The sequence below is a fragment of the Vicugna pacos genome, chromosome 24 (genome assembly GCF_048564905.1).
Source record: "Vicugna pacos chromosome 24, VicPac4, whole genome shotgun sequence".
Lineage (NCBI taxonomy): Eukaryota > Metazoa > Chordata > Mammalia > Artiodactyla > Camelidae > Vicugna > Vicugna pacos.
In genome coordinates this window covers 13,194,866-13,208,768 of record NC_133010.1, presented here as the reverse complement: position 1 = coordinate 13,208,768, position 13,903 = coordinate 13,194,866, and the positions used below count along the sequence as shown (strand labels likewise).

General features: G+C 43.1%; 2 protein-coding genes across 5 annotated transcripts in view; one reads left to right on the top strand and one right to left on the bottom strand.

Annotated features, from left to right (window-relative positions):
- The window catches only part of LOC140688924 (uncharacterized), a 203,904-nt gene extending 199,437 nt beyond the window's left edge, over window positions 1-4,467 (top strand). The window contains exon 4 of the mRNA XM_072948892.1: window positions 4,387-4,467. The gene's annotated coding sequence lies outside the window, so the exon portion shown is untranslated. The remainder of the gene's footprint in view (window positions 1-4,386) is intronic.
- KLHL14 (kelch like family member 14) overlaps window positions 1-13,903 on the bottom strand; it is a 180,229-nt gene that overhangs the window by 74,263 nt on the left and 92,063 nt on the right. For all 4 annotated transcript variants that reach the window (XR_012063850.1, XR_012063853.1, XR_012063852.1 and 1 more), the window contains exon 2: window positions 7,869-8,860. Coding sequence is in view for 1 of the 4 variants with exons in the window: in XM_031690320.2 (XP_031546180.1) it covers window positions 7,869-8,818 (950 nt within the window). In the remaining 3 variants the exon portion in view is untranslated. The remainder of the gene's footprint in view (window positions 1-7,868; window positions 8,861-13,903) is intronic.

Genomic DNA, 13,903 nt, shown 5'->3' with positions numbered 1-13,903 from the left:
TAGTGGTAAACTTGACACATCACCCCAGATTCCCACTGTGGGTGTGGCACAGTCATGGGCATGGGCTTAGCAAAGCTGCCCCAGGTGGTGACGGTCCCCTTATTTCTCAAGTCTGCTACCAGCTCCAGTTATACTGGAAATGAAGATTTTCGAAGAATGCAGTTAATTTTCCTCTCCTCCTGTTGGTATAACAGGCTGTGCTCTTTGAACTCTGACGCTTCTGAAACTAGTGCATCATGTAACGCAAGAACAAAGAGTTATTTATGAACCATCTTAACTCAGATTATAAATATATAATTTTTGGACTGAATCAAATTATAGGAGTGACGGTTCCATGACTGACCATTTTTTCTTGTTGAAACATTTTTTTTCTTTTGAGGAACGAGGTTTTTTTCCCTTTTTATAGTGGAACTCTGTCTATAACTCTGAAAATCATATGTTCACCATGTAGAGATTTGAATGCTTCTTCATCTGTGCTTATTTAGTCCAACAAATATTGAACATCTACTCTCCAAGCTCCAGAATTTTCTTGCCCAACCTCCACTATTGCTTGTTCTCTTTTTTTCATTTTCAGATGATTTATTCCTTAATAATGTCTTTGATTCCCATATTTCCTTGTATTTTTTTACTGTTGATTCTTACTGTTTTCTTTTACTTCCCTATGATTTATTTTCTCTCTTCCTATCACAAATATTTGTTATTTTCATTTTCCAACTACTGTAGGGTTTTTCTAGTACCCTTCTGCTTTACTTCTAATGTTGCAAATTGTTCTAGCCTGATTGTCATAAATATTATTTGTGAATAAATAAGCCCTTTTGGTATTTACAGTAAAATAAACATATTCACTATATGTCACAACTGAGAGTCCTTCCCTGGTTAACGCACTCTTCTGCCCATATCGTGATAATGTTTGTTTTGTTTTTTTAAGAGAAATCATTATTACTAATTCAAGCATTATGAATTATCTTGGATGTTAATGGAGGGGACATAACAATGAATATATTGTCTGAAATTCTAAATGAATGATAGAAGGCATAAACATTACAGCATAGCAATTGTTAAAATGACTTTCTTAATGAATACACGTATATATATGCATGACTGGGACATTGTGCTGTACACCAGAAACCGACACATTGTAACTGGTGGTATTTCAATAAAAATTATATCTTTTTTTTACTTTTTAAAAATTAAAAAAAAATAATTTTCTTACAACAAAATATAAACAGAATAAACTTCCAATGAGAGTAATCTTATTTTATGTTATTTAAAACATATGGGCATTTTAATAAAGCTGGCTTCTACCTGTTGTATTTATCACCTGTAAGTTTCACCAACGTGAATAGCTTTTCATTGTCTTCAAGGAACAAAGCCGACAGCACTAGAGTCCTCCAGTGCACAGAAATCTAGGGGGAAAAACTCTTGGTTCAAATTCAAGCTCCAAGGCTTTGTTTTTTTTTTTTTTTTAATTCTCACAATTATTTTTCACAGTTAAACTGAAAGTTCTTATTTTTAGTGATTTATTTAAAATATACTGGCTCAACCTGTTTTTAGGAAGTCAGCATCATAGTGATAAATCTCAGCAATCTCATTATTTATTTAGAACCTTGATTTCAGAACTAACAATTGAGTATGGTAGACCAGGAGGAAAGAATCTGCGCTTTCTACCGTAGCCCTCTCATTCTTCTTCATTGGTTGGGTGGTTTGGAAGAAGCGTTAGAGAGTTGAAAGTTTTAATCACTACTCTGCTGTGGTGAAACAAAGATAGGGGAGGTGTCAATGAGAGTGTGCTTTTGGTAGAAGCCATATTTACAATACGCACGCATAATGAGAGTATTCTTCAGAGGATGACAACTAGCTCCCAACTCAACACTATTCAGATAATTGGACAAATTACTTATTTTCTCTGAGTCTCAATTTTCTGATATTTAAGAAGATTGAAAGGACTAGAACGAATGTAAGTAATATGTCAAGTTCATTCACGGTGGGTGCTCAATTAGTGATGGCTGCTACTATTATTGGCAAACAGCAGTTATGTGTGTATGTGTATGTGTGTGTGTGTAATTATCTCTAAAATTACCTCCATTTTTATCTCCCACTGGCTTTGTCAATTCACATTAAACTGAACCAAATCCTAAGCGTCCACCACAATTACATTTAAGACCAATACCAATTCACATTGAGCTCATGTCTTTGGATCAAGGCCAGATACTTGATCTAGATGGGGAGAAAGACCCATAAGCCAGACCTGTGGGCAGCATGACTGCTCCTCCAGAGGGTACCCACCTTGGAGAAGGCAGGGAGGGTCTATGGACATACTCAGTCCCGCTGATTCACGTAAAAATCAGGAGACCAGACAGCACATGCCCTTTGATCACAGCAGATGGAGTTACAGGTTGACATTTAGAAAGATAATTGTTCACATGTTCATTTATATGCCTAGATTAGTTTATCTGATATGTGCATGTCAATCTCAGAAAGCAGTGTGTTAAGTGTACCTGGCTGCTCTATTTTCTTACTGGAAATCATTAAATAGAATATACATGGTATTAAAGCCTATCCTGAACGATGACCAATCTATGTGAATTGGTTCTATATTCAGTATGTTTGAAAAAAATGAGCAACTCATTCATTGTTTTAATTAGTCACTATTTACCTTATTGGGATCACGATTTGATTTCTTATGTCTTAGTATGGAAAGCTGAAATTTTAACTTGGCACGGTAGAATCATTTAGATTTGAATTCTTTCCAAACAGAAGCATGAAGACCAGTGGGATTTCTTTCCACTAGAATAAGGGCAAAATTTTGTGTCCGTTTTGTTCACTGATTTATCCCAAGTGCTTAAAATGAGTTTTGGCAAACTATGACTCACAGAACAAACTCAGCCTGCCTCTTGTTTTCATACAGCCCCCACACACAGAATGGCTTTTACATTTTGAAATGTTCAAAGAGAATCAAAAGAGGAAGACTATTTCATAACATGTGAAAATTCTATGAACTTTCAGTGTTTACAAATGAAGTTTTATTGAACACAACCATGCTCATCCATTTACATATTGTTGATGGCTCTTTCTGTGTTACCAAGGAAGCATGCAGTAGTTGTAAAAGAGACACAGTGTGACTCCAAAGCTAAATACAATTTCTATTTGACCTTTTTCAGAAAAAAAAAAAAAGAAAAAAAGCTGACCTCTGGTCCAGAATAATATCACTCCTTAACTTCTTCTAAAGTTGGATACATTGAAATTTAACCCTCACAAATTTCTTTCCAAAGGGAAATCTTAAGTCTACATGTAGCTCTAAGGTCAGTCACCAGGTTATATGCTAGAGTAGAGGCTCACAGTAAGAAGCAGAACACCGTGGATGAGAACACAGACTCAAGAGACACACTGCTTGGGCTCAGACTTTGGTTCTACCACTTAGCAGCTGTGCAATCATGGGCAAAATGCTTAACTTCTCTGTGCATCAGTTTTCCCATAAAATGAAGCAAATGATAGTACCCACCCCTTAGGGCTGTTATGAGCATTAAATAAGTTAATGTTTGTAAAATGCTTAGAGTATCACCTGATATGAAGTAACTATTGTAAATAAAGTAACATTTTTTCACTGTATTTTTAAGTTAAGAAAACTGAGATACTTCGAAATTAGCTGAGGTAATGAGTGTGCCTCAATGTGTTCATAATTATGGAAAAAATTACAAGCATGGGTTATAATTTGAACATGTCCACTATTGTCAGTAAGTTCTCTAAGCTAATGCAATGCACTAAGGTTTACTCTAACTGGCTTCTGATTGTAGGATGTAACTACTTGGCTCCCATACTTGTGACATAATTTTGTAATCAATGGTCCTGTTTCAGATAATAAACAAATTGTATTCTGAATGGTTGAGTGACTTCGGATACGAAATCTAACTACATAACAACTTCTTATCTGAGGGTATCAAATTGATATAAAGGAAAGTTACAATTTAGAGGATGCATGGATTTGAGATTAGTTTGCTTTGCTAAGGTTGTTATTCAGGTCTTAGGAAGAAAACCACAGAAAATATTGTCCTACATTGAAAGAAACACTTTCTAAGCACCAAAACCAGGAATTAAAACTATGCCTTAAGGAAATCTAATGGCGTTTTAAGCACTGCAAGTCATTTCAGCAAATAGATAATTAGTATTCCTGATGTTTGAATAGATTTTTACATTAATTTATGTGAAATCTTTAAATAGACTATTTTGCAGAAAGGGAAATCTTTGTAAGGTAGTCCTCTATCTTCCGTAAAATATAATCTCTTGAAAACTATACACTTCAATATAGGACTGTATATGGGACTATAATGGCTGGTGATTAAATGTTTAAAAAATATAATTATTTTTACGAATGCTTTTCTATTACAGGTGTCTTCCTGGAGGAGCCTCAATAGACTATTGTTATGTGAAAAAAGAAGGTAGATTGAAGAACATATTCGTAAAATGTAAGCCTGAGACTTTCTTCTTTTGAATCTTAGTTCCTTCAGCTTTCAATGAACATTTATTTAACTGTTACATTGTGGGAGATGCAGTGAAAAAGTAAAAGAGAAGTTAGGTAATGAAGTCCAATTTGATTTATTTGGGACAGTTACTAAATTATGTAAAAAATTATTTTAATACAAATAAAAAAACTTTTTTGGGTTACTTAAGCTAAACTTGACTGTAAGTCTTCTGATATTTACTTTTAACACACTAAATGTTGCACGTCGTGTCACTTCATTAAATTTTATTTTTGTGCTTTAGAAGCCTTTAATAATGACTCTCCCAGAAGCTTTTTCAAAAACTTATTTCTTAAGCGTCCCATTTCTTGCAATAAAATAAAATGAAAATAATTAAGGAGTAAGACTTCAAATATTTTAATTTTTGTCCAAGTCCTGTTATCTTCACTTAGTTATGTATATATTTGAACATAAGATAATAAGTCTCTTATTTTTTAAAATCCTTAATGCTTAGTTTGCTAAAATAAAATATGAATCTAAGCATAAACGGCATAGTCAGAAAAATTAAACAACCAGGGCAAGAATTAAATTAATTTGAGTATTTACAAAGTATGCTTGGCTTGCTTTATTTTTCTAGAATTAATAAAAATTCAAAATTACTTAATTTGAAAAAACATGCTTAAAATATTGTTATTATATAAATAGCCCTATATTTCTATAGCTAACATACTCTTAAATAAATAAATTCCCTTTGAAGTTATCCTATTTGCTTATATTTTGAACTTATTCCAAGAGACTGGCCAATTTTAATTTTCCAACTCCTTCTCTGAATTTGAGGGACTCTTTCATATATAGACTTTAGAAACTACAGGTGGATAAAAAGTAATAAATGCAATGCTCTTCCATTCAATTGTCTTCAATAAAAGTGGTGCGATTTCAAAAACAATTGTTTAACACATTTATCCCTCTGTTAAACTACATGTGAGGCTGAGAGAACATTTTTATAGCACGCTGATGTTATAATAAATGGGCCGATATAATACAACTGGTTGCAACTTACAGCATTTTTGTCTGCACTAAAGTTAAGATCTGGATGGTTATTCTTGCTTTCTTTCTGTGAATTAAAATTGGAAGGATGTAATTAGTCCCTAAAATTAAAATGCTACTGTTACCAACAATAGAGCGAAATCTAAATTAAATTACTTTGAGATCAACAACAGGTTCACACACACTATTTTCTGCATCTTCCGCTTTTGAAGGAAAATATCAGTTTTCTTCCTACCGCAGAAGTATCAGATTCTTGCAGCATCCATGACACTTGTAAGCATTCAGTGGTCAGACAGCACTACATATCCTTCAAATGATATGGCCCAGTGAAGCTGGAAGGTGTCGTCACGGAGCCAGGCAGCCTGGTATCTCAGCCAGCCACCAGGACAGAGCCAGCAGGCCCCAGCTGGTGTGCTGAATCCAGACGGATGTGGGAAAATGGATTTTGCATTTTGAAAGTCTTCTAACTCTGAAGCCTAGGACATACTTCTTAGATAAAAGTGCACTGAGGGCTTCAGAAATTATTTACTGGGTCAAATTTATAATACTCATTCCTCCAAATTACTCTTAGAACAAGTTAAATTTTAGCTTTATTACCCTTTTGGGTTTCTGAATTTATACTAGATTGTATAAATGTTTTAAAAATATGAATAAATGTATGCTTAGGACTATAACTGAATATGTATGATATATGCTAAATGAAGTATACTTGGAAGTCACTTAAAAGTTATAAAAGTTAAAGTAATAGAATATTAATCACCAATGCCCACTGAGGTGGTGACTTTGCCCACTAAGTCACACTAATCACACTAAGCTTAGCATTTTGATCTTTAGACAAATGGAAAAGTCCTACAAAATGAAACTACAATCCACGTTCTTGTTGTCACTTGGACGCCTGTGTTCACTATGCAAGCACACGAGTTTGGATTCTTGCTTGTGATGGTGTCTTACTGGCATCTTCTAATACCACAATTCATTCATTTGCTTCTCACAAATATTAGACAAATCAGCTTACAAGATTTCTAAGTTCAAGATTTCCCATGCCTCCCATAGGCCTCACCTGAACCCCATTGCTCCCTAAACAACTGTAGAGGATAGGTTCCAATTTCTTAAAACTTCAGTTACCTACGTCTGGTAGAAACATCAGGATGGAGAAAAATAAACATTTAATTCCAGGAGGCTGCAGAAAGTGGACCCCAGTTTTTAGACGTCCTTCTGAATGGGAAAAGGCCCTGATGGATTTTTAAACCATGTTCTTTCTAACAAAACACTTAGGTGGATGAGACTGGGGTAGCCTGACATCTGCACTTATGATGATGCTTTATCATGGGAAACTGGGATGATACCTCTGCTCTTGTTTAAAAAGAGAAAGCAACCCTCTGCCAGGGCTCATTAAGAAAGGTTTTAAAATTGGAGCCAACAAAACACTATTGTCAGTTCCTACAGTCTTGTAAAAAGAATCTCAGCAGCATTTTAAAAAGGCATTGTTTCTCTCTCCCCTTTGACATGAAATCCTACTTTCAATACACACCCAAGACACGTTCCAAATAGTAACAACAACAAGAAGTCTCCAACTTCTTTGTGACCTCAGAGCAGGCACACAGAACTAACTGGAGCTCACCGACTCCCCTCCTCTCAGTTTTCAACTGCTCCCTTTGAGATGGGAGCTACTTGGCAGGATTCACTCCGAAACCCTGAAACCTCTCGCTCTGCTCCCCTTTATAAGTGAAAAGGAAAGGCCTTGCTTTTCACGAGATAGAAAAGTTAGCCTGGGTCTGGGATGCCAGAATTCCCAATAGCGACCCAAACAGACAAAGCCCTTCAGAGCTCTAGCCTCCAAAGGGAGCAAACCCCAGTCGCTGCAAAGCAAAAAATAACTTGAGTGTCAGACAGAAAGAAGGAAAGCTTTCCTCCTCGAGCGTTTCCAGGCACTTCTGCTTGCCCAAGGCAGGAAAGAGGTGGAGTAGGGTGGGGACTTCTCATCACAGAATCCTTTTCCTTAAGCAAGCTCATTTGGAGATGCAGAGGGGAGACCGGATGGAAAGGGTTCCAAAGCTGCACTTCTAACTGCCTGGCCTTTGGCCCCACCTGCTTGTCAGTTCGGTCCAGGAGTCCCACGTTTCCCGCTCTAGGGATACTGACAACGTAGGCTTCCTAGCGCTCAGGGATGCTGTGGGGCCAGTTTCCTGTTGACCTTTTCGGGACTGAAATCAACTTTCCCCACACAGTCCGAATTGTTTGTTTTCGTTTGTTTTCAGCCTGTGGGAGCCTCCCGCCTAGCCCACCTCTCTCCCCCTCTCCCCTGCCCCCTCCCCTCCCTCCGGCCTCTGGGGCTCCCCCCACCTCCTCTTTGTTGTCTCCTACCTGCTGGCCAGGCTCTGCCTGCAGTGCTGCCTGAAGGGCATCAGGTGGTAGTTCATGGCGTCCAGCAGCAGCTTCTGGCAGACCGGGTCGGTGCGCATGAAATCCACGGACTGGACCCGCTCCACCAGCTCGGGGGCCGGGATAAGCGCGAAGCGGAGGCGCTTCATGAGGTCGGGCGCGTACTGCATGCGGGTCTCGCGGTCGTGCTCCAGCCACAGCACGGACATCTGGAAGAGCGCCAGCTCCGACTCCACGGGGGGCGGCAGCGAGTCCAGCAGGGCGCGCATCTCCTCGAAGTTGAGCAGCAGCACATCCTCCACCAGGTACTTGTTGGCCAGCTTCTTGGTCTCCTCCAGGCCGTGCAGCGCGGCGATCTTGCACACCTGCTTGTAGTTCTGCACCGAGATCTGGTCGTTGAGGAACTGCACGCAGAGCTTGGTGACCTGGGGGATGTGCAAGATCTTGCTGACCGACAGCACCTCCTCCACCGTGTCCAGGGACAGGGTCACGTTGGCCGTGTAGAGGTACTCGAGCACCAGGCGCAGCCCGATGGACGAGCAGCCCTGCAGCACCAGGTTGTTGATGGCCCGGGGACTGGTCAGCAGCTTGTCGTCGGGGGAGGAGGAAGGAGTGCCGGGCTCCTCCTGCGGCGGCGGCGGCTGCTGTTGTGGGGGCTGCTGCTGCGGCGGCTGCTGCTGCTGGTCCTTGGGGGCCCCCAGGCCGTCCTGGCCGCCGACCCCTCCCCCGAGAGGGGGGTGGCTGGAGAAGAGCGATCGGAAGTACTGCGAGCAGGAGGCCAGCACGGCCTTGTGGCAGTGGAACTGCTGGCCCTGGGCCGTCAGGGTCACGTCGCAAAACAGCTGCTTCCTCCACAGCAGGTTGAGGCCGTGCAGCAGGTTGTCGCTGTGGCTGGGGTCGAAGGTGGAGGTCCTGTCCCCGGATCTGGACATGGCGAGCTGACTCGGCGCACCTGCTTTAAACCCTCCTCCAACCTGGCAGACAGGGGTGGGGGATGGGCGGGAGGGGAGAAGGGTAGTGGAGGGGGTGGGGTGTGGTCGGGGTGGGGAAGGGTGTGGAGGGGAGGGGAGGGCGAAGAACAACAATCAGTGCTCAGCTTGGCCTCCGGACCCAGACCCTAGGAGGCAGGTCTCAAGGCGCTGGATCCGAGAGCGCCACCAGAAGGGCCCTGCCTGGGGTCCGGGTGCCCGTTCTGCTCCTGCTACTTCTGTCGCCACCGCCCACACACTTCGTCCCTCACTTTCCTAAAACCACCCCGGCTCGCCTCTTGGCAGCGACAGCGGTGACAGCAGCGACGGCCAAGTGGCGGCTGAGGCCGAGACACCTCGTGGGCTTGTGTCCATGCCGGGCCGGAGGCAGAGCAAGGCCAGAGAGTGGGGAGCCGGGGGTGCCCCGAAAGCGCGGAGGCGACCGTCGGCGGAGCTTCCAGGTCTATTTGTGGCAGCAGCTTTGCTTTTCGCAGTTGGTCCAGTTTTAGGGGGTGGAAAAGGGGGCCTCAGAAGCGTGTGGGCGGGCGATTCCTAGCTCTTCAAAAGCTGGGAACCCTTTCGATTATCCGTGCTGCCCCGAGAAACTCCTAGGCTAACAGTCTGAGGAAGCAGATAAAGCCCTTTCTTCTCCCGGGAAAGTGCAGCGGAGCGCGGTGAGGACCAGCTCAGTGGACTCGGCAGAGGCGGGAGCTGTCCTTATCAATTCTAGCTCATTTCCCTCACCCCGGCCCTTCCTGCTTCCCTGCTTCGCAAACTGTTGGCTTCCCCGTCACCACTCAGTTTTGCTAATTTTCCAGAGACGCCTTTAAACCTGGCAGGAGAATCCCTTCAGTCCCCTCCACCCAGACCCCCGCTCCCCCGACCCCCCCCCCCCGCATTTCAAAGCGCGGAAGTTCAGGCGTGTCTCCCCTGTGCCCTGGCCCCGGGGCGCCCAGGAGGATGGGGGGGGGAGAAGTAGGGCTACTGGGGAGGGTTTAGAGCAAGAGCCAGGAGGCCCGGAGGGACTCGTGTGGACGGCTCTCCCTCTCGGGCACCAGGCGCAGTGGCTTTAACTCCAGTAACTATGAGAAGTTCAAGTTAACTGGCAGGTGTTGGGGGAGGGGGGCTGACCAGTGGGGAGGGAGGTGCGCAGTTCTGTGCCAGGTCTCTGCACCCCACCCCGCGTCGCTGCCCGAAGCCCTGGCTTCCTTCAGAGCCTTTGGGCACAGCCCCCCCCCACTCGGGCACCCCCACTCCCTCGGCCCTGGAACTACTTCTGTGAAAAGTCTGAGCCGCCCGCATCTAGGCAGAGGAGGGCAGGATGGGGGAGGCGAGGGGAGATCGATACGCCAGGTCCTTAACCTGTAATTGCACCTTCCAGGGCCGAGCAGAAAGGGACCCTCTGCCCACATCCCGCCCGCGCGCCCGCCGGCCGGGGAGAGCCGCCGCCGCCGCCGCCCGGCTCAGAGGGATCCCGCCGGACCTGCCCCTTCCACTGCGGCTCACTCTGCCCTGCCTGGCGCCGGTCCTGGATCGCCGGCTTCCTATTTACACCGGACTGGGCTCCTCTCCACTCACTTTATCATCCCGTTCCAGGTGGACCCTCATCTCCCGCGAGCTCCCTCCCCCGGCAGCACCCCCGCCCCCCCCCCGCCCCCAAAGCTCTGGCTTTTCTGAAACATCTCCCTGAGTCTCTCCCTTTAAGTGGACCCGGTCATACCTCTCTCGCTCTCCCCGCTTCGTTGTCTTCCCCCCCATCTTTCCCTGCTCCCCTTCCTTCTTGTTCTCTTCCCTTGCCTTTCTCCTTCATCTGCTTATTTCTTGCAATAGGAGTTTTATTCTTTATGAGCGTCTGCCACACAGCCACCCCCCCACCCCTCTGAAAGACTCCCTCCCCGTCCCTCCCCCCCGCCAACTACCCAAAAGACAGAACAAAATACACACAAGGCAGACACAAGGCCAGAAACTTACCTGCTTTCAACCAGCTGCAAAGTCAAGGCTCACTTAAGCTCCCCCCCAAAAATCAATTGTCCTTCCTTTTTAAAGGTTTGCTCTCTCCTTGGGGGGGGGGGACACCTTCTGGTTCCCAACTCCAGGCAGTCACTCTTTACAATTTATTTTGTCGTACATCATTTGATCACCATGAATTAGCAACAGCAAGAAAATGTAGGAGAGGGAGAAAAGAGAGAAAGAGAGAGGGAGAGAGAGAGGGAGAGAGAGGGAGAGAGAGAGAGGGAGCAGAGCTTTCTGCAAGAGAAGAAGAAGAAAAAATGTACGTGTGACAAATTATGCTACCAAGAAACAACACATCATTATCCTTGGGCCTGGGGCTCAGTGAGTCGTAACGAGAGTAATAGGAAATCCACGGTTGGGGAGAGAAACGGTCGTGCTTGGCCAGTAGAGAGAGACCATACAGGGGGATGGATGCTGGAGAGACTCGCAAAATTATGGCTCAAGGCTATTGTAAAAATTGTCGAGCGTAAATGACTGCGATTTCAAACATCTTTGGAAGAAAGAAGGGGAAAAAGCGAGCCCCCCCTCCCTCCCGCTCCCTCTCTCTCCCTCTCTCTTCTCTCTCTCTATAAAGAACCGTCAAGTTTTAGTGCGCATTGCTAATTAGTCAATTTCTCTCTGCCTTCACAGGCTGGCGACTTCGCTGCTGAGCTGAAACTGCTAATTTCTGTGACCAGCTTTTTTCTTAGCTGTGATCTGGATGAATGAGTAGCTGTCTCACAGAGATGACAAAAATAAACTCTAATCCCCCCAAAATTTCCACTACATCTTTCTCATGCATAGATTTATGATCTTCAAGCGCTCTGTGCAATATGCAAACTTTTTTTGTGTGTCTGTATATGTGCTGTTGTTTCCAGATTTCACTACATTGGTATGCTGCTTTTCCCTTTCACCCCCCCTCCACCTCCCCTCTCACGATGAAATGCAGAAACCGTCTGATCTCAAAGTATGCCACGATGCCACTTTATAGTGTCTTGGTATTTGGGGTTTGAGTCTGACTTGGAAGTCAGGAGCCCTTGCCTGAGAGATGAGTGGCTGAGTGTACAATCGGGGGGAGGGGGGTGGGTGGAAGGAGAGGTGGTAGACAGAATAGAGGACAGCCCTTCCCTTTACATCTGTTTCCCTGCACTATTCAAGCTTTATGGTCTTGCTGGAAAACATACTTTCCCCATCATTTTGTCTGGTTATACAACCATCGCTGAACTTCTCTGTCAGCTCTTCCCAACAATAAGGGTTCAGAAGTCCCATTTTTTTTATTGGAAGATTATCCTATTGTCAGATTTGTCTTTCAATTAGGAGTCTTCGATTTGCAGGAGGTAGAATCAAGTGCTAAGAACCTCAGCTGCAATGTAACCTTTCAACTTTGGAGCTCATCTGGTATACAGGGTTGGTCACAGAGAGCTCACATTTTTGACCCTGCTTAGCATGCAAAACGAACCCCAGCATGACTCTGGAATTTTAGCTGTACCAGAGATTCATGTGCATTTTGGTAGAGGACACGTTCCCTAGACTTATCTCGTGATGTATTGCGCCCTTACATTTATAGCCCTGCATTTTGGTTGTCAGTGGGGGCTGGAGGTGTCCAAGAAAGAAAGAAAAAAAAAGCAGCAGAAAAAGGAAGGTATGCCCTTGAATAAAATGAACATGGATGAAAGCTGGACATACGTTAAATAGAGTTTTGTTTGGTATTAAATACAGGAACATGATTCATTCTAATTTCTATGTGCTCTGATCAGTAAACTTATTAAAATACACATCAGGGCACCACTTGAAAGGCTGCCTTTTTATCTTCGTCTTTGATTGGTGAGAGATGGAAAGACACCTGCTGAAGGGAGGGGGGAAATCTGAAAATTCTTTGGTTCAGAAATAGGGAATTCCCCATTTAGAGTGCTAGACATAAACATGCATATGGGATATTTACTCTTAAACGGATGAAGAAGAATCACACGGAAGCATTTATCCCTCACAAGGGCTTTTCCCTATCAAGGTCCTAGATTATCTGAGGGTAAGAGTACTTTATTCAGATCTTGCTGGGGTGCTGCATTCTCATATTCATATTTATACTAAAAAAGCCCAAATACGTAGTGAAATAATAGAAAAGGATTTTTTTTTATTAGAGCAAGGGAAAGAAAGAGAACAGATTATCCAAATCTTCTGGCCCTACTGTTTTTTTTTTTTTTAATGCCCCTTATTTAGGTCTTGAATAGGAAGACTGTGTGGCTGTAATTCAGTGCCTTTTGGGGGTTCTGTTTCATTAGCAGTTAAAGCTATCAAGTATGTGAAGTGTCACAAACTCTCATACATGCAAAGTACAATTTGTACAGTACGCTTTGGGTGTTGATCATTTATGAGCTTCCAATGAAGTATTTGGAACTAAATCCAAAGGTGAATAAGAGTATTGATCATTTAAATTGTTGCCATCATTCCATTTTATCATAAAGGAACTAGAAATTCAGGTATGTTTTGTAGACCTCACAATATCTTAGCCTTGAATTTATATATATATAAATATATATTATATATATAATATATAAATATAAAAAATACATATTTACTAATAGGATATATTGATCAGTAATTATGATTACTAGACCTTTGTAGTTTCCAAACAATATAAAAGCCACATTTCCAAAATTTTAACTACCTGTGATTTTAATGCTTATTTATCAGTGAGAGTGAAAGGAGAAGAGGGGGTTGAAGGGGGTAGTTTTGAAACAGCTGTTCAAGTGACAATGCTGTTTCCTTCTGGATTTTAAAGTTACCCAATTTGAGAATGCTCAGAAATCAGAGAAAAATGAAAAGTATGGCTATTTTGTAAGCAATTAGAGAAAGAATGTTGATAATAGAATGTTTTTTTGTTCAGAATCTGCATAAACTAGCATTTATATCCTGTAAATTGCACACGTCCCTTATCTTGCCCTGGCACTTTGACTGAAATTATTGCAGAACTCACAAATGATATGACACCCTTTACAATAAATCCCGTGATGAAAGATTCAATTTGCAGCAATCAGATGCTAGCTACTAAGCGACTGT